Source organism: Antechinus flavipes, chromosome 2, assembly GCF_016432865.1.
Source record: "Antechinus flavipes isolate AdamAnt ecotype Samford, QLD, Australia chromosome 2, AdamAnt_v2, whole genome shotgun sequence".
In the NCBI taxonomy this organism is placed as follows: domain Eukaryota; kingdom Metazoa; phylum Chordata; class Mammalia; order Dasyuromorphia; family Dasyuridae; genus Antechinus; species Antechinus flavipes.
Window position 1 is genome coordinate 475,075,325 of NC_067399.1, and position 24,860 is coordinate 475,100,184.

Here is a 24,860-nt window from a genome sequence, read left to right on the forward strand (position 1 = left end):
AGCCTAAGTATCTTTCCACCGCACCTGTCTATATGATACACAGTTCCGGTTGATATCCCTCAAGTTTCCTGAGATCTGAAATAAAGACCGAGTAAATTTCCTTCCCTCCTCCGCCCAAGCTGCACCAACTTTCCAAAGGATAATTCCCAGATGGTACCGGGTCCAAGACAAAAGTTCCCGCTCCTGTTTTAGGATTCAGCTCTTAGGGACTTTTAGATTTAGGTCTTTTAGTACCGTTCTCAAAAGAGCAGCATAAAAGCGCTACATGGGAACAGAGCTGGCATTTGGTGTAAGCCTCAGTATAATAGAGGAAAGGCAGCCCCCCACAACCGCACACACACATAACGTAAACTCAGTCTCCAAGAGAGTCCCAGGTTTTCCGAGGTGACCACGGACCTTTCCAGCACTTAGCAACCTTTCCCCTAGGCCAATTTGTCTCCTTTCCTGAAGCTGCACCACCCCTGGCTCCAGGGTTTCCAGGGCTCCAGGGGATACAAACATGAGGAGGTGGAGGAGGAGGAGGAGAGGGAAGGACGGAGGGAGGGTTGGAGGAGTGAGCTCAGCCTCCCTCCCTTGCCAGTAGGGGGAGGGGTCAGGGATCGAATCTCCAGCCCAGACTGCCAGCCAGTCCAGCACTGTGCTGGGACTCAGCGCCACGGGAAGACGGGAGGAGCCCCCTACTTCTTGTCTCCAGCATCCTCCGCTCTCCCTAGACCAGGATCCAATATGACGGACACCTTACCGCCCCCGGCCGGCCGACCCTTGGAGGAGGGGGAATGCTATTTCCGAAAGGTAGGCTGCTCAGGGATTCGGGGAACGAAGGTGTGGGAAAAACCACGAACCTGGTGTGGGGCGGAGGGAGTTGTGACGACTTTAGATGAATTGCACTTTTGCTTAGGCTCTGCTGGTGCCTTGTCCCGGGCAGGTGCAGCTTTTCCTAGTCCCGGGAAAGCCTTGGCGTCCCTCCTTCCTGGCCCCCAAAGCTGCTCAGCGCCCTCTAATCTCCCGGGTCAGGACGAGGAAATGGACGATAGAGATTTAGTCTGTCTGAACTGGAGGTCTCTCTGCTCGGTTTGCTCTGGAGAGCAGGAATCCCTTTCCTTCCTCTCTTTGCTTTCCACTTTCCTCTTGGCCTTCATTGGAGACATGTGGATCCCATGAGTCGTGGGGAATAGAGATTTGCTGCAGGAGAAACTTTTCCTGGGGTTTTAATCCCACAACGAAAGTATTGCTTACCACAGGAGTCTGTTAGATCGGTGAAATGAGATAGTTCTGAAGGGAACTCGAGAGAGCACTGAGATTTGAAGAGTTGGCGAGATTGTAGTTGCTAAGGACGGGACAATGGTGGTGGTTTAGGATTTAAAGAGAGGAGAAATCCTTCTAATGGGTCAAGTTACCTGTAGCATTCTAACCTTGGGAACTCATTGGTGATTTCCCGCACCACCAGTTTCAGCAGGTGTCTCTTCAAAAAGTTATATAAATTCAGATGGAAACAGCAGAATACTTTTCTCAGCCCCAGAGAAATGATTTGACAAAGGATAAATTAATATGGAATTTTATTTCAACATGTGGATTAAGATTTCATTTTCCTCACTAAATTTTTGAGTCATTTTGACCAGATGTTTCCCTTATAAAGAGCAGAGAGAGGGGAAGGGAATGGATCGTGGCCTCTAATCGTGATACATGTTATAAAATAGCTACTTTCCCCTAAAGTGAATGGTGAAATTCCAAATTGCAAGTGCATTTTGTATTTTTTTTTTTTAACTTTTATTTACATAACTTTAGTAAGGCAGTTTGTTGCAGTATTTCTCACTTTGGGATATGCTGTTGGATTTGGTACAATGAATTTAAGACAAATTTAAGTTAGGGAAAGCCACTGTGTAATTTTGTGGCAAGTCGTTTAACCTTCTGAGGCTTCAATTTTCCTAAGTGCAGAAAGAAGATTCTAGTTCAGATGATTTTTAAGTACCATTTCGGCTCTAAAATGGTATCATTCTATGATTTTGTCGAAGTGCAGCATTAGGGTAACTCAGAGCTCAGAAAGATTGTGAATTCAGATATCAAATCTGATTGGGAAAGGGGAATCAGGTTTCAGTCCTAGTGTTAAAGGTAGTAATTTTCCCCTCTACTTCTACAATTTATATGAATACTAATTTAATTTGCCTTTCAGCAATTATACATTAGCAATTATGAACTGGTGTTATTATATAGAAGCAGTAGGCTGTGGAGTGAACCAGAAGAACTATGGGTCATGTTTTCTGGAAAAATATAAAGATCAATTCTGACTTAAAGTTTTGTCAAATACACCATTAATAGTTATGTATTGATGGGGTGCATGGTACTTCCAGGCAATTGAGAGATCTGGGAGAAGACTTGCCTATGCAAAGAGAGATAATTATTAGGCAATAGAGATCTGGATGATGCAACATCCAAACAAGTAGGCAGGACTATACCACATTAGGAAAGATACACAGTAATAAAACTTGGTTTTAGAGACCCTTTTCAATTTTGATCATTCTTTCAAAATAATCTGTTTCTGGGTTTGAATAATGCTGGGTAGAAATGATAAGGTATTTTGATGACTCATTGTACTACAATTCTTCTCAGGTGAATCCAAAAATACCTCTTCTGGAACCTTGTCAGTGATGACTAGGTTGGTTATTATTTTTTATAGCTTTCTGTGCAGAGTGTATAATTGGAAATAGGGAAGTGAAACTTTGTTTCTCAGTACAATCAGCTCTCAACTATTCAGGGTCTAATTATCCAAACCTCTTCCTACTTCTTTATGATCCCTATCTTTGTTTTTTTTTTTCCTTTTTTTTTAACTACAGTAACATCTCAGATGAAAAGTAAAGAGAAGGCTGGCTGTGGTTCCAAGTCTTGCCTCGGTATACATACATATACACTTGATCATATATGTGTATATGTATTTGTATAGTGTATATACATATAATTACACATACATATTCTCACACACATATGTGTTATGTGATCCTGGGCAAGTCATTTATCCTCTCACTGTTCCAGACAGTTCTCTATATCTAGTTGATGAACTATATCAGCAAAGGTGGTTCCCAACTAAAAATTCTTTATACAAATGAAATCAGGTTTGGACTTAAACAAAAAGGAAAAAAAAATCAGAAAAGGATAGACAAGAGTTCAGTTTAACTGACTGAATTCAATGACCTAGTTTCAACTTTCATACTCTGATTTCGGACACAGCTCTTTTCTAGTTGAGAGACAAGGTAGCATGATCTAATGTTAGAGCACCAGCATGATAGAATGAAAAGAACACTGACTTGGGTCAGAGGAACTGGGTTCACATTAATCTCTTTGGCACCCATATTCTATGTGTGTAAAGTGAGAGTTGGAGTAAATAGCCTCTGTGGTCCCTTTCAGCTTTAGTTTGATTACACAGTTATCCCTTCCACATCTTGAGGGTTTAGGTGCATGGGTGCCATTGCAGTCTGGAAAATATGAATAAAATTTTTTGATCCTCCCTTTATACCAGAGAAAAAGTCTGAATTATTATGGTATTAAAAGATAAAAGTTGTTGCTGTAATACAATACTGAACATATATTTTATGGATTTCTGAGTTTCTAAATTTCTTCAGTGTTGCTTGCTTTTGAGTGTCATCTGCTGCTTTTGCAAAACTCTCCAAAAATTCTTACTTAATTTCTCATGCAGATCTAGAGATATTGTGAAATTGCAATGAGGAAAATTGGAGTTTGGAATGGATAACTGTACTGTGATCCTATAACTTGGGTTCAAATTCAGCTTTGCCATTTAATTTATGTGACCTCAGAGATTCTTTCTGTTCTTAAATTCCTTCCTCTCAAATGAGGAGGTTGGATTTGATAATTTCAAAGTATTTTTTTCCATCTCTAAATTAATGATCTCCCTCTCTGTCTGACTATTCTTAATTAGTCTCCTTTACTGGCTTATCATCCATCTCCTTCCTGCTTAGCATAGATGTCTACAAAGTTACACCCTGGACTCTTTTCTCAATATATTCACTTTCTTGGTAATCCCACCTACCTCCAAGGATTTTATTCTCACCTATTGAATATAAATCTCAAATTTATATATCAATTCCAATCTGTATCTAGAAGAATAGTCCAAATCACCAACTGGCTCCTGAATGTCTCCACTTGCATATACCTTTGGGAATTCAGCATTCCCAAAGCTTCCCTTCTAACTCTCCCCTTCCTCTAAACTTTCCTGTTGCTATATAGGATGCCATTAACCATCTCCCCCTAACTCATGTTCACAACTTTGGTCATCTTTGTTTGTCTCCCTTTCTTTCTCCTTCTCCTTCTCTCTCTCCTCCCCTCCTTTTTTATCTCTTCCTACTTCCTTTGCTCTCTCAAGCCTCATTTAATCAATTGACTAATTCTATCATGGGTAGCTGGATGGCTCTGTGGATAGAGTGCCAGGCCTGGAGACAAGAATACTCATCTTTGTGAGTTCAAATCTAATTTTAGATATTTCCTGTATGACCTTGGGCAAATCACTCAATCCTATTTGCCTCAGTTTCCTCATTTGAAAAATACTCTGATGAAGGAAATGGCAAATCACTATAGTGTTTTTGCCAAGAAAATCCCAAATAGGGGTCATAAAGAATTGGACACAATTGAAAAATGACTGAACATCAACAAATTTCTGTCAATTCCACTTCCATAACATTTCTTTCCTTTTTTTTTTTTTTTAAATTAAAGGTTTTTATTTACAAAACATATGCATGGGTAATTTTTTAACACTGACCCTTGCAAAACCCTTGTTCCAAATTACCCCTTCCTTCCCCTCTCCTAGATGGCAGGTAGTCCAATACATGTTAAATGTGTTAAAATATATGTTAAACCCAGTATATGTATACATATTTATACAGCATAACATTTCTTAACATCAATTTTCTCTGTATTTACAGCACCACTATCCTGATTCAGACCCTTACCATCTCCATTTGATTTCAGTAGCTTCTAAATTCATTAATCTTTCTGCTTCTGATTTCTCCTTTCTCCATTTAGTCTTCTACCTAGGTGCCAAAGTAATTTTCTCAAGCTCTAAGGAACTCCCTCTCCTCTGTGCCAGTGGTTACTCTGAATGTGGAAAATTATACGTACCATCAGACTTGATTGATATGTTGAAGTTCTTTGTTTTCTCTGGAAAAAAAAAAATTAATTACAAAGAATGGCTCTCTGAGCCGGGAAGAGAGGAGGGATATATTCAGAAGTGAAAGATAAATTTAGGAACTGAAATTTTTATTTCAGTGGTATAGGAAACTCTTGGCTGGGGAAATTGCCTCTATCAGTTTGGTATGATTTTCTTTCTCTGAAACTGAGAGATTAGTCCAGAGTCCTGAGAACCTAAATGATTTCTTCATAGAATCAGACATCCAGAATGTGCCAGAAGTGGGACTAGAATTCCAGGTCTTTCAGGATTTCAAAACTGGCCTTCTATTCACTATACCACATAGTCTCTACATACAAAGTAGATCTAAAATAAGCTAGGAGGATGAGAATGAGAAGACCTGTAACCCATTTTGACTATTTAAAGTTTGTATGATCTTGGGTAAATCCCTTAGTTGTCTCATCTGAAAAAAAATTGTTGAGGGTTTGTTGAAATTCTAACGTCTATAAAAGAATCTGAGCTGCATGGCATAGTAGGGAAAAAAAAATTGGACTGGGAATCAAGAGGCCCATGTGGTATCCCATAGATCTGTGTGTGATCTGTTACAAAAACAGTTTTATCTTCCTGAGGCTTAGTTCCGCATTTAAGACATGAAAAAATTAAGACTATGATCTTTAAGGCAACTTACAAGTTTGATATTCTGTTTTTAATTTTTTTATTAAAGCTTTTTATTTACAAAAAACATGCATGGGCAATTTTTCAACATTGATCCTTGCAAAACCTTATGTTCCAAATTTTCCCTTCCCCCCCAAACAGTAGGTAATCCAGTACATGTTTAAATATGTTAAAATATATGTTAAATCCAATATATGGGTACATATTTATACAGTTATCTTGCTGCAGAAGAAAAATCCGATCAAGAAGGAAAAAAAAAAAACAGAGAAAGAGAACAAAATGCAAGCAAACAATAACAGAAAGACTGAAAATGTTATGTTGTGGTCCACATTCAGTTTCCAAAGTCCTCTCTCTGGGTGTAGATGCTCTCTTCATCACAAGATTATTGGAACTGATCTGAATCGACTTACTGTTGGAAAGAGCCATGTCTATAGTTGTATATTCTGTGCCTGTAAGCATAGATCATAAGATATAGATTTAGAGGTAGGAAGGACCTCAGAGAACATTTAGTGTGATTATCTTTTTAAAAAATTTATAAATAGATTATAGGGGGCAGCTAGATGGCACAGTGGGTAGAGAGCTTTGTTGAAGTCAGAATGACCTGAGTTCAGATTCAGCCTCAGACACTTAATTAACACTTATTAGTTATGTGACTCTGGGCAAGTCATTTAATCCCAGTTGTGCCCAAGAAAAAAAAGAGAATATGTCACAGTTCAATTCAGCAAGTACTGTACTATATGTCATAGAGAACACAAAAGAAATATGCTCCAGGTTATGGGGTGGTGATAGAGGTCCAATCTTACGGGTTCTCACAGCTTTCTTTCCAGATTAATTGGAATTCAGTAGAGCTCAATACTCAGTTTTTCTGAAATTCCCTTAAATATCATAGAGCTGTTTAATTTCAGTTTTCAAATGTGGGCTTAAGTTTTCAGGGGGGAAATGTTTATAAATATTATATGGTCTATGAAGATATATTATAGGATCATTGGATTCAGAGGTGAGGAACCTTAAAGATCATCCAAACTGACATTTTCATTTTACAGATGGAAAACTTAAAGTTCTGGGAAGGGAAGTGATTTGTTCAAAATATACAGGTATAATAGCCTATTAGGGATGCAGAAACTGTACCTTCACACTTCAGATTCAACAACTGAAAATAACCCTAAATATATATTTTCTCTTTGTGCGCCTATTTAGACACTTTAAGCCATCACTTTGTGTTGAGTATGTTAAAAGTTTTAAAAAATTAATAGAATTATTCTGGATGGAGCAGATCTAGATGAGGGTTTGCAGTTCAGAAATAAGAAGAGAAGGGTAAAGGGAACATAAAAGACACTTTTGAAAAATAAATTTGAGTGTAATTTCCATTAATCTGAGATGGGAAAACCTGTCACAGATAGAAAGCTGTAAAAGATACCAAGACCAAAACTTTAAGAATGAAGTTCTTTTACCTATGGAGAGGGTATTTATATGAAATAGAAAGATGAATCACTACTTTAAAATATTAGTGTAATAGAGGGAGTTCCCCTCTATCTCACTTGATATAGAAGGTGAGGAATGTATTCACAAGGTGTTGATGAAATGTTAAACTGACCAGAAATAGTCTAACTCTTATTTCTTTATGAGGTGCAAACACCTTTGTGATTCAGTCTAAAAAGGAACCACCCAACTAATTGACCAAACAAATTAGCCATGCCCCCGAGGCTTTTAAAGAGCTAAGCTCTGGACAAATTTCAGGGATCTGTTAGAGCTAGTAGTGACTCCTACACTTACATCAGGAAGCAGAATAGAGACAGTCCATTTAGACAGTTATATAAGGAGAAGATCACTCAAAGGAAAAAGATCTTTGGAACCAGAGAGAGAGAGACAATTATGATATTGAGAGGAATCTTGAGAACCTAGCTGAATAACCTTCTTAGCAAAGATGCTGCATTCAGGGGACACCTTGAAAAAATTGCAAAAATAGGGAAAAGATTCCTAAACCCTGTGAGTTGCCCTTGCCATATATGTATTCTGTATGAGTGCTTCACTATTATTCTACATTACTTTTATGCTCATTCTTCTCATGGATGATGTGTGTATTTGTGGAAGAGTATACCCCGGTTGATGGGAAAACTTCTGTAGCAGCTACTACAAAATGCCTTTGCTAAGGGCTCATTCCTCTTGGAAGCCCACCAGTAGGGGCTCATGATCTATCATTAGTAATTTAAGCATTTGAGGTTATCCCTGAGACCTGAGACTAATTGCCTTTCTGTGGATAGGAATAACTCAGAGGAACTAATGCATCTCATAAATTATTTTAAAATGAAACTTGTGTCTCTCAATTGTAAAAAAAAAAAAAATGTTTTAAGGTTGCATCAAGCAAAAAAAAAGTGAAATTTTCTGTGTGTGTGTGTGTTTTTTTTTTTTAAGTAGAAACAAGGTAAGTCTTCCTGATAAGAGACTTATATCTTGTTTTAATTCAAGTTGATTTGAATCAAACTCACTCTGAATGGGGAACAGGTTTAAAGAGTTGGCCAAAATAGCTAACACAAAAAGACAGTTCTCATAATTCAGTTGAATTCAAGACATTTATTATTACAAGCAAAGTTGTCCACTATATGATGATCAATTCTGATGGATGTGGCCCTCTTCAACAATGAGATGAAACAAATCAGCTCCAATAGAACAGTAATGAATTGAACTAGCTACACCCAATGCAAGAACTCAGGGAAATGAGTGTGAACCATTACATAGAATTCCCAATCCCTCTATTTTTGTCCTCCTGCATGTTAAATTTCCTCCACAGGTTAATTGTATAATATTTCAAAGTCTGATTCTTCTTGTGTAGCAAAATAATTGTATGGACATGTATACATATATTGTATTTAACACATACTTTAACATATTTAATTCCCTGCCATTTGGGGGAGAAAATGGGGGGAAGGAGCGGAAAAATTGGAACAAAAGATTTTGCAACTGTCAATGCTGAAAAATTACCCATGCGTATATCTTGTAAAGCTATAATTAAAAAAAAAAAGCAAAAAAAAAATAAAGGTTTGGCAAGGATGGAAGGTTGGAAAAATTACCCATGCGTATGCCTTGCAAATAAATAAATAATTAAAAAAAAAAAAAAAAACAAGCAAAGTTGTCTACAGTTGTACAACCTTTTTTCCCCAATGCATCAGGGTTGGTAGTACTGAAAAAGAAAGAAAAACCAAACCTTTGTAACAAATTTCTGGGGTAAAGTAAAGCAAATTCCTACAATGGTTATGTCCAAAAATATGTCTCAACTTGCACTGAGTTCATTATCTCTCTTTGAAAAAGTAGGTAGTATCATGGGACCTCTGAAATAGTGATTGGTCTTTGTTTGATCCTAATTTCCTACCCCTTCTTTGTAAAGAGGATATTATGATAGGAATGTGCTCTTCACTAGTGCTCTAGATGTGATATATTCTACTTGTGCTTCTTGATTCACTTCTCTTTATTTCACCAAAAGCCCAACCACAAATTCTTAAACTTTCTTTCCTCTTAAACTTTCCCAATCTTTTTCTATGCTTAGGATTTGTTTTGTTCAGAACTAATCTCTGCTTTAATCTACCCTACTTTTTATTCCTCCCTTTCCTTTTCTTCCTCAATCCTTTTTCTATGAGTAGAATTTGTTTTACTTAGAACTAATTTCTCCATTAATCCACCTTCCTTCTTATTTCTTTTTCTCCTTTTGCTTTTTTTCTTCTGTTTTGCTGCTGAGTGAAATGTATATCTGTAGCCACTGCATGTGTATTCTTTCTTCTCTTAACCAGTTATGATAATGAGCTTTAGAGATTCCTTTTCCTATCTTTTCCAGCTTTTTTGTAAAGTCTTCTAGCTGTGTATGCAAATTATAAGATAATTTCTCCTACTTTTCCTCTCACTTTTTCTCTCCTAGTGTTTTCCTTTTCTTTTAAATAATCAATTAAAAAAAAAAAACAAACAAAAAACAAAGCTACTCCCAAGTTCTATTTCTTATTAGAAAGTCCCAAAGTTCACAACCTAGGTCTCATCCTTGACTCTTCACTATCTCTTACATCTCATGTCCAATTTAAGCCCAAGGCCTATTGATTTCATCTTTGCACCATTTCTTGAATAGATTCCCTGTTTTCCTCTGATGCTGCTATTATCACCTGCTGCTTAGCTTCCCTACTCCAGTCCATCTTCTGTTCAACCACTACAGTGATTTTCCTTAAGTGCAGGTCTGACCATGTCACTCACAATTTCAGGAAACTCCAATAGCTCTCTATCACTTTCAGCAACAAATACAAAATCCTCTATTTGGCCTTCAAAGGCCTAGTCCCTTCCTACCTATCTATATAGCCTTTGATCCAGTGACAGTGGCCTGAGAGTTCCACAAACCAGACTTCTGACTCTGGGCATTTCCTCTGGCTACCCTCAATATCTGTAATGTTCTTTCTTCATCTCTATGTCCTGGTTTCTCAGGATAAAATCCTGCCTTCTATAGGAAATCTTTACCAATCCTTCTTAATTCTAGCACCTTTCCCGTGTTATTTTTTTATTTATTTATATATCTATATTTAATTATACATATCACACACACACACAGCATACCGCAGAGATATTATAAGTTTAGTTCCAGAGCACCTAAACAAATATTGGAATAAAGCCAGTCACACAAATTTTTTTGTTTCCCAGTGCATATTAAAGTTAAGTTTAAGCTATATTGTGGTCTGTTAAGTGTGCAACAGTATCAAATATAATATGCATATATGTAAAAATAGTTATCTTAATTTAAAAAATACTTTATTGCTAAAATATGCAGACCACCATGTGATTTTCCCCTCATGACTCCCCCAATTAATACATTCCAATATTCCTTCTTATTTTCATGATCAAATAAAAAGTCCTCTATTTGGCTTTTAAAGCCCTTTTCAACATAGTTCCTTCTTACCTTTTTAGTTTTCTTATACTTTGCTCTCCTCCATATACTTTATGATCCAGTGACTTTGATCTTCATGTACTTCCTTGCACAAAACACTACATCTCTGGACATGCTTCTTGCCTGGAATGCTTGTTCTCCTCATCCTTGCCTCCTGACTTTCTTGGCTTCCTGTAGACTCAGCTCAAATTCCATCTTCTACAAGAGGCCTTCCCAGGTTTTTTTTCTCCTCCCCACTTTCCTTTAACATTACCTTCTATTCTGTTTACATTGTATATAATATATATGTCCATAGTTCTTTGCTTTTCTGGCTGTCCTCAGGATTTAATGTAGTTCTTGATAAATGTAAAGTGTTTAATAAATGCCTACAGATTTTACTTTTTGAATTTTTTATATATCTTGGAAATGAGATCTTTATTTGTAAACTATTTCCTATCTAATTTCAACTATTTTGGTTTAGTTTATGCAAAAATATTTGCATTTTATATATTCAAAATTCTCCATTGCATATCTGATTCTCTCTATTCTTTGTTTTTTTTTCCCATGAACTCTTCCCCTCTATATAAATGTGATAAGCAATTTCTTTATTCCTCTAAATTTATAATATGATTTTTTTTGTATCTCTTATATATACAGTTACAGCTTATCTTTATATACAGTATAAAAAATTTATTTATACCTAATTTCTGGCAGTGTTCCAATTTTATCAGCAATATATATATATATATTTAAATTCAAATAGCAAGTCATTAATCTAGTAATTGGGGTCTTCATATTTATTAAACACTATGTCACTATGTTTACTTGTTTCCTTATATTGTGTATAAAATCCGTTCCAATGATTATTTTTTAAAATACAGTTTGACGATTACAGCTTTATGGTATAGTTTGCAATCTGGTAGTATTAGTCCTTTTTCCTTCCCACTTTATCTCCTCTGTTTAAGTTCTTGACCTTTTGTTCTTCCAGATGAACTGTTCTATTTTTTTCTAGCTTTATAAAATAATAATTTTGGCAATTTAAAATAACATAGTGTAGCTAGGTGGTACAGTGGATAAAGTGTCAGGCCTTGAGTCAGGAAAACCTGAGTTAAAATCCGGCTTTAGACATTACTGTATGGCCCTGGGTAAGTCACTTATCTGTGCCTTAGCTTTCTCTCATCTATAAAAAAGGAAAAATGACCTGGAGAAGCAAATGGCAAACCTAATCTTAGCTAAGAAAACCCCCAAATGACACCAGGAAGAATTAGACAGGACTGAACAAAAATAATAACAAATTAGTGTCATTTTAATGATATTGATTTGGCATATCCTAGAGCATTCAATCTTTGTATAATGTAGTTTTGTCTATTTTTGTAGAGTGTAGTATAGATGTATTCATATAATTCCTCTGTGTCTTGGTAGGCAGACTCCAAAATATTTTTTACATTCTGTAATTATTTTTGATAAGACTTGTTTTTTCATCTTTTCCTGCTATTTTATTGGTAAAAGGCAGAAATACTGATGAATTATGGTTTTTTTAATTTTGTAACTTTGTTGGAATTATTGAAATTATTCAGTTTTTACTTGACTCTTAAGAAATCTCTAAACTAATTATTTGCAAAATAAAATGACAGTTTTATTTCCTCCTTACCTATGATTGTTCCCTCTGTTTCTTTTTCTTATTTTATTGTTAGAGCTGGTATTTCTAGAACTATTATCAAACATTAGTGGTGGCAATAGACATCCTTGTTTTATACTTGATGTTACTGGAAAGACCTTTAATTCTTCTGTACTATATAGAATTCTGGCTTGTGTGATTTTAGATAGATTTTATTTGCCAGAGTAAGCAAAGACTCATTTATTCTCATGTTTTTTTTTTTTTTTAAATAGTAATGAATGTTGCATCTTATCAAAAACATTTTCTGCATCTATTGATAGAATCATAAAATGTTTGTTATTATAAAATAATCTATTTTGTTTATAGTTTTCTTAATATTAAACCAACTTTTCAATCCTGGTATAAATTCCGCCTGGTCACCGTGTTGTTGTTTTTTATATATTACAATATCCTCTCTGTTAATAATTTATTTAAACTTTTTGAGTCAATATTCATTAGGGATGTTGTTACTTTCTCTGTTTTGACTTCTTTTGGTTTAGGTACCAACATCATCATGATTTTCTAAAAAATGTTTTATTTTTTCCCAATTACACATAAAGCCAGTTTTTAACCTTCATTTAAAAATTTTTGGGATTCCAAATGTTTTCTCTCCCTTTCTCATCTCACCTCTTTCTGAGACAGCAAGCAATTTAATATAGGTTTTATATATATGCAGTCATATCATACTGTTTTTTCAAAGAACACATACCATAGAACCATATCAAAGAACCATAAACAACCCTTCATATAAAGATGAAGATATTATTAAAGTAAGTAGTATAGGAAGCCAGCCATTTAATATACAACATGCAAGGGGATACAATTATAATTTTTTTTTTAATTGCATTTTGTGTGCTGCACCTTTTGGCTTTAGTCATTGACTTTGTGATAAGGAAAATTTTGTATTACAGTGAAAACTCAAGACCTTTGGTAAATTACTATATGGAATACCATTTTCAAATCTTGCCCACGGGGTACATAAACACTTTGATGAAACTCTGCATTGATAGTACTTCTGTAGGTTTTTTCTCTGATATTTCACTTCTTTATTTTTCTAGATGGGATTAGGATGACTTTCTTTTCTGATACATATTTACAAAAAGCCTTATTTTTATTAATAATAGCAATTCCAATTTATGTGGCACTTTTCAGTTTTCAAAGAATTTATCTCCCTTCCATTACAGACAACCCTGTGAAAGTGTTTGTTTGTTTGTTTGTTTGTTTGTTTGTTTTTTTTGCCAGATTCATTGTTGGAAAAGTTTCTTTTCTGATTCTTGATATGGTTACCTGTTTCTGATAGTTGTGAAAGTATAAATGCTATGTAATAGCAATAGAAAGATATTGTGGTCTGGGGTAAGAGTTTTGAATATGACCTTAGAGCAAGTCTCATTTGTACCTATGACTTTGAACTTGCCATTGATCTTGTAGTTAATAGTACTTTAAAATGTCATAGCCTTAAAATAAGGATGCTATTGCTTAATAGTATTTCTCTTTCCATTGTTCTGACTGACTTAGTTCCAAATATAGATACATGAAGTAGATATTTATATATCAAAACTTATTTACTCTAATTCCAAGGTATGAGTTGTAAAATTGCCATAAGAATTAATAAAAGGCATAGCCTTCTGTAATTTTAATTTTTTGGTTTATTTAAATGTATTATGTTTTTTGTACCATAATTCACAATTACAACTTTTATTTATAACAAATAAATACAGTTGAGTAAAATTAAGTGACACAAATATCATGTGTTAGAGCACATGCATCATTCTGCATGTGTAGTTCACCTCTTTATCTTTATCCAGTGCTTAGCATGGTGCCTGGCACATAGTGGGTGTTTAATAAATGTTTATTGATTAAAGAGAATGGAAAATGTTTCATTATGTGATACATCAAGATCTAAGACTGGTTATAACATTTAGTCTGAGATCTTTTGTCTTTTTTAGTGTTTTCATTTATATTATTTTAGTCATTCTTTTACTGTTCTCATAGAAGAATATAAAATGCTTTTAGGTTAACATGTTTGTGAAGCGTTTTTAATGGCTTTGGTTTTTAAATCACTTTCATTTCCATATACTTCCCTCTTCCAACGTAATCCAAAGAGCTATCTCTTATTTTTTTAAAGGAAGAGAAAAAATTCTAGTCTCAACTTTAACATACATATCAACTGAGTCTAATAAGTATATGTAATATTTTACAATCATAGTGCTCATCTCCTCAATGCATTTTCTTAACATTTGTTTGAAGTTGCTTGGTCATTATAATGTCATAGTATTCATTTTTATTCTTTATTTTCCCATTTATATGATTGGGTCATTGTATATATTGTTTCCTATTTCTATTTATCTCACTTTACATCAATTAATATATTTCTTTATGCTTTGCTATGTTTTTCACACTTATAATTTTTTATAATTCAGTAATTATTTCATTATATGCATGTACTACAATTTGTTTGGCTAACCCCCAAATAAGGGACTTTATTTCTAGTTCTTTGATGTAATTGGGCATATATGGTACTATTTAGTCTTAGATATCCTTGTGATATAGGCCCAACAGTGAAATTTCCAGGACAAATCTCCAGGATAATGGATGTTTTTGACCATTCTTAGCTTAATCTAAAATTGTTTTCTAGAATGCTTGGAACAATTCTCAGCTTCACGCATAATATCTTAGCTATCTTATCTTTTCAGAACACCTCCATTATTGACTATTATTATCTTTGCCAATTTTTTAGATATGAGGTAACCCTAGAGATGTTACTTATTTTTCTCTTATCAGTAATTTGAAGCAATCAGTAAGAATATTTTTTAAATAAAATAATTAACCCAAAACAAGTCATAAAAATATCAGGTGAAGAGAGGAAAAAGAAATAATAAGCATTCATGTAGCACCTGCTAAGTTCCAGGTACTGTGCTAAATACAGTTTAACTTTTTTTTAAAATATAAAAATGTAACCTCATTCGATCCTTACAACAACGGTGGGAAGTAGGTGCTGCTATTATCATACCCTTTTACAGTTGAAGAAGTTGAGGCAGATCAGTTAAGTGATTTATACAGTAAGCCTTTGAGGGCAAATTTGAACTCAGATCTTTCTGATTCCAGGCCCAGCACTCTAATCACTGTATTACCTAGTTGCCTGGATGAAATAGGTTTGAGATAATAATGCTGAATATGCTCAAGAAAAAGAAAGAATATTACAAACTTCACAGGCTCAAAGATGACTTCCTGTCTAGTGTAAATGTACAGTTTATCTAAGCAGATCGCCATTAGTAGAATTAGATAGTTATTGTCTGGTCTCCTGGGAACAATGACCACTATGTTATCTGTGATTTGCTTATCTCCTGTTAACATTTATGCTTTTGTACTTCTCCTGGGTTCATTTTGACTCTAGGTTTGTACTTTCTTTTCCCTCACTTGGAAGTTTTCATTTCATTTCATTCCTTTTAGTTTAACTTCTTTCTTCTTTGAGTACTTACATAAATCTGATAATGCAGCTTTGTATCCAGATCCAACACCTGCTTTTGGCTTAAAAGAATTTTGTTTTCTCCCACTTTTATTTCCTTATACATAGCTTTTCTCTTTCTCTCTCTCATTCTTTCTTTGTTATTACATGAAATTAAATTACATGAAAATGTTATTATTTCATGTAATAGTTTGTTTTTTTTAATAGTATACCAAACATCACCATTAAACATAACCATTACTTGGAACAGTGTTTTACTTTTTTAAATGGCCTTAAATATTTAATCCTTGTACTTATCACAATGAATATCTTAGAGGAAATAACTATTTGAAAGAATGTTATTATAGAGGAGATAACTGCTCAATTATGGGTTGGACTTTGAGGTTCTATTCAACTCAGAAATTCTATGATAAAGTACAACCAGAAGTACAAGATAGAGAATTATTAACCCGTATTCTTTTATTTTTCATTTTCTCAAGAGGGTTTTTGTTTGTTTGTTTGTTTGTTTTTTTAATCAATTTGTTGTGTCTAATTCTTTGTGACCTCATTTGGGGTTTTCCAGCAAAAATGCTGGAGTGGCCTCCTTCTCCATTTCCTTCTCCAGCTCATTTACAGGTGAGAAAACTGAGTCAGACAGGATTAAGTGACTTGCCCAGGGTCCCATAGCTAGTAAGGATCTGAGGTCATATTTGAATCCAGGTTCTCCTGGCACTCTATGCACTGTACCATCTTTGTGCCCCATAATTAATTAATTAATTAATTAATATGAATTCAGCTTTGTTTCCATTGTTTCTTACTGCCTAACAAGTAGGCGTTCCTTCTTTCAGTCCAGCAACAGCACCACAGCTTAGCACTTGTGATTAGGTTTTGTTTATGTTAAATTTACTACCATGTTCATATTGTGGAGAGGTTTCTCTTTTTTTACCCCGAGTTCTACTTAGCTTTTCCTTTGTATTATCTGCTTCTCTTAGGATTTTGTTGAATAGTAAAGGGTTTCATGCTTCATTATTTGGTTTGTTTTAAAATTAATACATTTTATTAATATCTTTTGCTTTTCGATCATAATCATTTCCACTTTTGCCCTCAACCCTCTAGCTAATGAGGCTTCCTTCTGCAAAACAAAACAAATAGTTTAGCAAAATCAACCAACACAGAAACCTACTTTAATATCAAGAGTAATAAAAAGTATAAAATCTTTCTCTTGTACCAAGAAATAATTATATTTTCTACTTTACAATGAGTGTTGGATATTTGATTTCAGTTTTGTACTGCATGTATTTGTATCTCTGGCCATTTGTCTTCAATTTAACCAAAACATCTGTCTTGCCTTTTTATTTAGGTATTGGCATTTTTTCTAATATCTGAACCTTGCAAACATATACTTTGAGTCCCATATGTGTGGAATTGGGGTGGGGATGGAGAGAGTTAGAGTTAGGGTTCCTTATTAAGGATCAAGTTTGTTGTTTTTCCCCAATATTAGCCTGGGAATTTGGCTGAATATCACTACCCAATTGCCTCTAAATTTTTTTGCTGTCAAATTCCACCTGTATGAATCAAGAGCAAGGAAAGTGGGCCCCATGGGAAGGGCCTAAAAGATATATTTCCTTGAATTTCAGCTTAGTTCAGCCCTGGCTGTCAGGCCCTGAGAGAGGTGCAGCAGGCAAGGAGAGGGACTTTGCCCTCTGAATCAGAGGAAAATTGCCTGAAAGTTAATATGATGAGCTGTTGTTAAGTGGTGATGTGTTTCCTGGGGGTTATTTGGACAGATTCCAAAGTACCACATGATTATGCCTCACATTTGTTTTGGCTTGAACCCTACTTCCTTCTTTAGATTTACTTCTCAAAGTTGGCAAGTGATAACATTGGGAGGGAGTATGTAGCTCAACTAACTGTAGGAAAGATAACATAGATGTATTGCTCCTCTTGAATCTCTGGCAAAGCCAATAACTAGTTATATAACCTGAATAATAGCTACCTTTTACAGTAGGTGGTGATAATACAGAATAGTGTCAGACAGAACACTTTAGGGCACCTGATAAGACAAGATTCCTTTTTTCTGCAAATCAGAATTAGATTTGATTGAGATCTGTGTTAAACTGAACATGTTAAAAGTTTTTTAAATGTGAATTTTGACTTGTTTTTATTTGTAAAAAAGAAAAAAGATAAGGTAAAATGATTTATATGTGAAATCCTATTACCACAAACTCTGAGAGTATCTAAATTTTAGTGGAGTGCTCTCCACCTTTTTTGATGATCAAATAAAAGAGGGGCCATTGATTGGGATCTGATAAGGACTGGGATGTCTTTTTTGGGAGGAAATGATTTTGTAGCAGTAATGTGGTATAATGGTTAGAGCTATCCACTGAACCAAAAAGACAGTATGGATTCTAATTCTGCCTGTTGAGGCATACTGGATATATGACTCTGGGAAAATTAACTTAACCTCCCAGTGATTTGGGCGACTTACCAGTTGGTTGAGGGACTTTCCTCATTTAGAAGTTCTCTATTGGAACATGTTTCTATCAATTGTAGTAGAGATTAATTTATGATTAGGATACAATAAAAACTTGATTAAAAGCAAAACAGAGAGCTAGTTCATCAAACTTCAGTTGATTTTCACTGTTCTGGTCTGTCTCTTTAAGTGTATCTAAAATTTACAGATTAAAAGAGAAGGATGTTGAAGATGATCTTTTAAAGTTTGTTCTAACTAGCATTCTAAAATTCTGTGAATGCAGGGATTTGGATAGGCTGACAGGGGAAGCTGAGCTTTTCTCCAGCAATGAGCCTGCTGAGATCTTCATATATGAAAGAGAAATATTTTATATTTTTTAGGTACAAATCTACACAGTTTCAACAAATATGAACAAATTGATAAGTGAGGAACTAAAACTTCAAGTCAATGATATAATTCCAGTTACTATCAAATAGTAATGGGAGCCCTAGTAATGGGATGACTGAACCAGAGAATATATTGGATTTTGTAGCTCATGTATATTGCTAAGAGTGCTTTTCAGTGTTTTTTTTTTTTTTTTTAACCAAGATATGTTTCCACTAACAGTATAACATTGTGTATATTTCCCCACAACTTCATAGACATTATGTATTGTCAGTTTAATGGGTATGAGGTGGTATGATACTACAAAGTGGTTTTTTAATTTACATTCCTTTCATTATGAAGATGTTGAACAGTTTTTCAAATGATAATAATTTGCTTTTTCTTTCAAAAATTGTGTATATCCTTTGGCTTTCTCCATTGATAACGGGTATTAATTTTAAATTCTGCATCAATTCTTTACAGATTTTGGATGTTAGATATTCACCAACTACATTCTTACAAATGTATTTTTCCAATTTCTTGATCTCTTTATTTTTAAATTTTACATTTGGGGATTTTTTGCTTTATTTTCTCTTCAAAAGTTCTTTATTTTGATGATCAGGATGCTCTCAGAAAAACCTGGAAATTCTTCCATGAACTCATCAAAGTGAAATATATTGTGTACAAAGTAATAGTAATGGTTCAGGATGATTATCTGTGAATGACTTTGCTATTCTCAACAATATAGTGATCCAAGACTAGTCTGAAGTACTTGTGATGAAAAATGCTATTCATACCCAGAGAAAGAACTGTTTCTGAATATAGATTGAAACATACTTTAAACCTAGAAAAAATAACAACAAAGTTCACATGGAAAAACAAAAGGTCAAGAATTTCAAGGGAATTAATGAAAAAAAAAATCAAATGAAGGTGGCCTAGCTGTACTAGATCTAAAATTATATTATAAAGCAGCAGTTACTAAAACCATCTGGTATTGGCTAAGAAATAGAGTAGTTGATCAATGGAATAGGTTAGGTTCAAAGGACAAAACAGCCAATAACTTTAATAATCTAGTGTTTGACAAACCCAAAGACCCAAGTTTTGGGGATAAGAATGCATTATTTGACAAAAATTGCTGGGAAAATTGGAAATTAGTATGGCAGAAACTAGGGATTGACCCACACTTAACACTATACACCAAGATAAGGTCAAAATGGGTTCATGACCTAGGCATAAAGAATGAGATTATAAATAAATTGGAAGAGCATAGAATAGTTTACCTCTCAGACCTGTGGAAGAGGAAGGAATTTATGACCAAAGAAGAACTAGAGATCACTATTGACCACAAAATAGAAAATTTTGATTATATCAAATTGAAAAGTTTTTGTACAAACAAAACTAACGCAGACAAGATTAGAAGGGAAACAGTAAACTGGGAAAACATTTTTACAGTCAAAAGTTCTGATAAAGGCCTCATTTCCAGAATTAGAGAATTGACTCTAATTTATAAGAAATCAAGTCATTCTCCAATTGATAAATGGTCAAAGGATATGAAGACAATTCTCAGATGAAGAAATTAAAACTATTTATAGCCATATGAAAATATGCTCCAAATCATTATTAATCAGAGAAATGCAAATTAAGACAGCTCTGAGATACCACTACACACTTGTCAGATTGGCTAGAATGACAGGGAAAGGTATTGCGGAATGTTGGAGGGGATGTGGGAAAACAGGGACACTGATACATTGTTGGTGGAAATGTGAACACATCCAGCCATTCTGGAGAGCAATTTGGAACTATGCTCAAAAAGTTATCAAACTGTGCATACCCTTTGATCCAGCAGTATTTCTACTGGGCTTATACCCCAAAGAGACACTAAAGAAGGGAAAGGGACCTGTGTGTGCCAAAATGTTTGTGGCAGCCCTGTTTGTAGTGGCTAGAAGCTGGAAAATGAATGGATGCCCATCAATTGGGGAATGGCTGGGTAAATTGTGGTATATGAATGTTATGGAATACTATTGTTCTGTAAGGAATGTCCAGCAAGATGAATACAGAGAGGACTGGTGAGACTTACATGAACTGATGCTAAGTGAAATGAGCAGAACCAGGAGATCATTATATACCTCAACAATGATACTGTTTGAGGATGTATTCTGATGGAAGTGGATCTTTTCAATAAAGAAAGCTAATTCAGTTCCAATTGATCAAGGATGGACAGAAGCAGCTACACCCAAAGAAAGAACACTGGGAAATGAATATAAACTGCTTGCATTTTTGTTTTTCTTCCCAGATTATTTATACCTTCTGAATCCAATTCTCTCTGTGCAAAAAGAAAACTGTTCGGTTCTGCACACATATATTGTATCTAGGATATACTGTAACCTATTCAATTTGTAAAGGACTGCTTGCCATCTGGGGGAGGGGAAAAATCAGAACAGAAGTGAGTGCAAGGGATAATGTTGTAAAAAATTACCCTGGCATGGGTTCTGTCAATAAAAAGTTATTTAAAAAAAATAAAAGAAATTAAAAAAAAAAAAGAAAGAAACATGCTTTAAAAAAAACTTTATTTTTCTTGAGGATTTTTTTTGGGGGGGGGATCTTTCTCGAAATGACTTCTATATAAATGTTTTGTATAACTTCACATGTACATTCTCAATAAAGGGAGGATGGGAAAAAAAGAGAATCTGGAAGTCAAAGTTTTAAAAACAAATGTTAAAAATTGTTTTACATATGCTTTAACATATTTAACATGTATTGGTCTACCTGCTATTTGGGGAAGGGGGTTGGAGGGAAGGAGGGGAAAAATTGAAACAAAAGGTTTTGCAACTGTTAATGTTGAAAAATTACCCATGCATATATCTTGTAAATAAAAAGCTATGATAAAAAATTGTTTTACATTTAACCGAGAAAAATAAAATATTAAATAAATTGGGGGGGGAGAAATAATTATTTTAATGTAATGAAATCCACCTGACCTCACAAGGCCTCTTCCAAGGATCAAATAAGATCATGTACATAAAGTATCTTATAGCTATCAGCTGGTGTTATGGTTTTGTTCTTAATAATTTATTTACAACAGAGCACTCTTTGGATTTGCCTCAAAATTGATCATATCTTGTGGCCTATTTATATCCACATGGGGTGCCTCATTGTGATTTGGGTTTTCTTCGACTTGAATTTTTTGGTGAATGGTATTCTGTCACTTTTATTGTTTAAAAAAAAAAAAAGGCCATTAGAGAGCCATCTGGATTGTGGGGACTAAATGTGAATCACAGCATAGTATTTTCACCTTTTTTATTGTTTGCTTGCTTTATTTTTTTCCCCTTTTTGACCTGATTTTTCTTGTGCAGCATGATAAATGTGGAAATATGTATAGGAGAATCATTATTGAGGTTTAATATATATTGGATTACTTACTATCTAGGAGAGGTGGGGTAGAGGAAAGGGAGGGAGAAAAATCTGGAACACAAGGTTTTGCAAGGGTGAATGTTGAAAACTAACTTGGCATGTGTTTTGAAAATAAAAGGCTATTATTAAATTTTTAAAAAGATGGCCATTGTTTTAATATTTATATTGGAAAATACTCATCTGTGTCCATTTTGTTTCAGTATTTTATAGGTTGATGGGATTTTGAGTCATTAGTTCTCCAACAGAAAGGTTAGGCCTGTTTTCTTAAGGAGGCACAGTCTACCAAATGTTAAAGTTCAGAAAGAGAAGACCCCAAAAGGTTGGGGTTGCAGATCGGTGTCATGAGGTATCTCAAAAGAATTTGCAGACTTGAACCAATATCCAAGTCAAGGGGCAAAGTTTATTATAATTAAAACCAGCTAAGTCCCAAAAGAATTTCGCAAGGAACTAGGGAAAGGAGACAAATTCTTTTACAACCCCAACCTTTTAGGGTCTCTTTCTGAACCTCAACATTTGGTGGCCGGTATATTCAGCATAGCAAACAAAAGCTGCGTGCACACTGGGACTGTGTATATATTCCTAAGCAACAAATATGTCTTTCCTATAATAGGTGCTCAAAAATGTTTGTTGAATTGAAAACTCTGAAAAGGCCAGATGGGTGATTTCATAGATTGCTACTATACTAGGGCTGAGAAAGTCATTGAAAATATTATTTGATTGAGGAAGCTGAGGACCAGAGGAGCCAGGTGACTTTTAGCACATAAAACTAGTTAGTGGCAGAACAAACACCAAAACTCAGGTCTTTTGACTTTGTCTAGTGTTCTTTCCATAGTAACATGTATTTAGAAATTAGGGCTGACTGAAGCTTGGCTATTCATCTTTAGTGTTAAGTTCTTTAAGACCTATTCTAATAAGATGGTTACTTGATGGACTGGATGTAATTCTTAATGAGGCAGAAATATTTACCAAAAAAAAAAGAATTCTAATGTGTCAAAAATGGGCAAAGTGTACAGGACATCTTTTCTTTCTAAATAGTGTTTTTTCAGTGTTACTAAAAGATAAAGTCATTTGTATGATACACAAAATCACCTGTGATAATGGGTCCAGATCCACGTCCTTTTTTTTTTTTTTTTTTTTTTTTTTTTTGCTAGAATAAATTAAACTTTGCACATTCAGGGATCTTCATATGACTCATACTTCCTTCTCTGGGGGAAGAGTTCAGATGCATTTATTTAAGTTTACACCCTAATACTGCAGTGTGTTAATGCCTGAGGCGGGATTTAAACTTAGATACTTCTGACTTCAGGACCTGTACTCTATCCACTGAGTCATCTAACTGCCCCCAAAGTAAATTCTCTTGCAAAAATACCTCCGAATAAAGGACAATATGACTCATCTCTAATATGTCATTTTAGAGGTCATCAGTAAAGTCATCTTTGAATATTTCAGTGTTTCCAACATGGTTAGTTCTTCATTCTCCCCATGCCTTGAATAGTTAAGATTCAAGATTAAGATTCTGTTGCCTACAAATGATCCACTTCCTCAAAAACTTAGAAATTTCTGTCTCTGACAATAGATAATATTCTGTATCTTCCCATGCTCATCTCTCCTAAACCAATTCTTTATTCTCATTACAGTGGACAATCCTTCCACCACTTGGTACTTTTCTCAGATCATTATCTTTGCTTTCTTCCTTTTCCAATTTTGACCTTATTATAGTTAAACTAGTTCAACTCTATGCTGTCATTTATTCTTGAATACCTTGCTTCATTTTTCTACTTCTGCACATCTTTTGCTAAACTCCAGCCTTGAATTTTATCTACAACATACCTTCTCTGTTACTAATTACATGTTGTTCAACAGGATGAAGTATGTCACACAACCTTGTTAATTGGTTATACTATGCATTCATATTCTCTCAATTCTGCCTTACTGCAAAAAAGGCAACTTTTTATTCCTTCCTGATTGATTCCCTACCTATTCCCCAAAGAAGCTGTCCCCAAATTTCTATATTAAAGTATCCCAAAATTCCTTTTCCCCCCTTTCTCCTCTTAACTAAGGACCTTGCCTATTACTTTATTTAAAAAATTTAGGTCATTTGCCATGAAATTACTCTTTGCTGTTCTTCAAATCAAAATTTCATGATACCATTCTCCATTCTGTTTTCATTTTTTCTAGTACCTTTGACTCCATCTCCTATAATCTTTTCTGGCAGATTAATTTCTTTTTTTAAAATTTTCTAAAAATTAAAAAAAATAAAAGCTTTTTATTTTCAAAATATATGCAAAGATAGTTCTCAACATTCATCCTTCTTTTCCCCTTGCCCTAGAGAGCAAGTAATCCAATATAAGTTTAACATGTGCATTTCTTCTATATTTATTTCTACATTTATCATGCTACACAAGAAAAATCAAATCAAAAAAGGAAAAAAATGAGAAAAAAGAAAGAAAGCAAATAACATTCAGTTTCCATTATCCTCTCTCTGGATGCAAATGGCTCTCTTCATCATTTCCACACGTCTATGTGGAATTGGCCTGATTCACCTCATCACAACTGATCATCATATAATCTTGTTGCTGTGTGCAATATTCTCTTGGTTCTACTCACTCAGCATCAGTTCATGTAAAGTCTCTCCAGGCCTCTCTGAAACCATCCTGCTGATCATTTTTTATAGAAAAATATTTTGTAACATTCATATACCATAACTTATTCAAGTATTTCCCAAATGATGGACACCCACTCAGTTTGCAATTCTTTGCTATTACAAAAAGGGCTGCTATAAACATTTTTGCACATGTGGATCTTTTTCCCTTT

The 24,860-nt window shown here is 34.5% G+C and overlaps 1 protein-coding gene across 1 annotated transcript in view; it reads left to right on the forward strand.

The window, feature by feature from the left end:
• Window positions 1-556: 556 nt before the first annotated feature.
• Window positions 557-24,860, forward strand: part of RHPN2 (rhophilin Rho GTPase binding protein 2) — a 66,351-nt gene continuing 42,047 nt past the window's right edge. Inside the window, exon 1 of the mRNA XM_051979742.1 lies at window positions 557-792. Coding sequence (XP_051835702.1) covers window positions 727-792 — 66 coding nt within the window. The 5' untranslated portion in view covers window positions 557-726. The remainder of the gene's footprint in view (window positions 793-24,860) is intronic.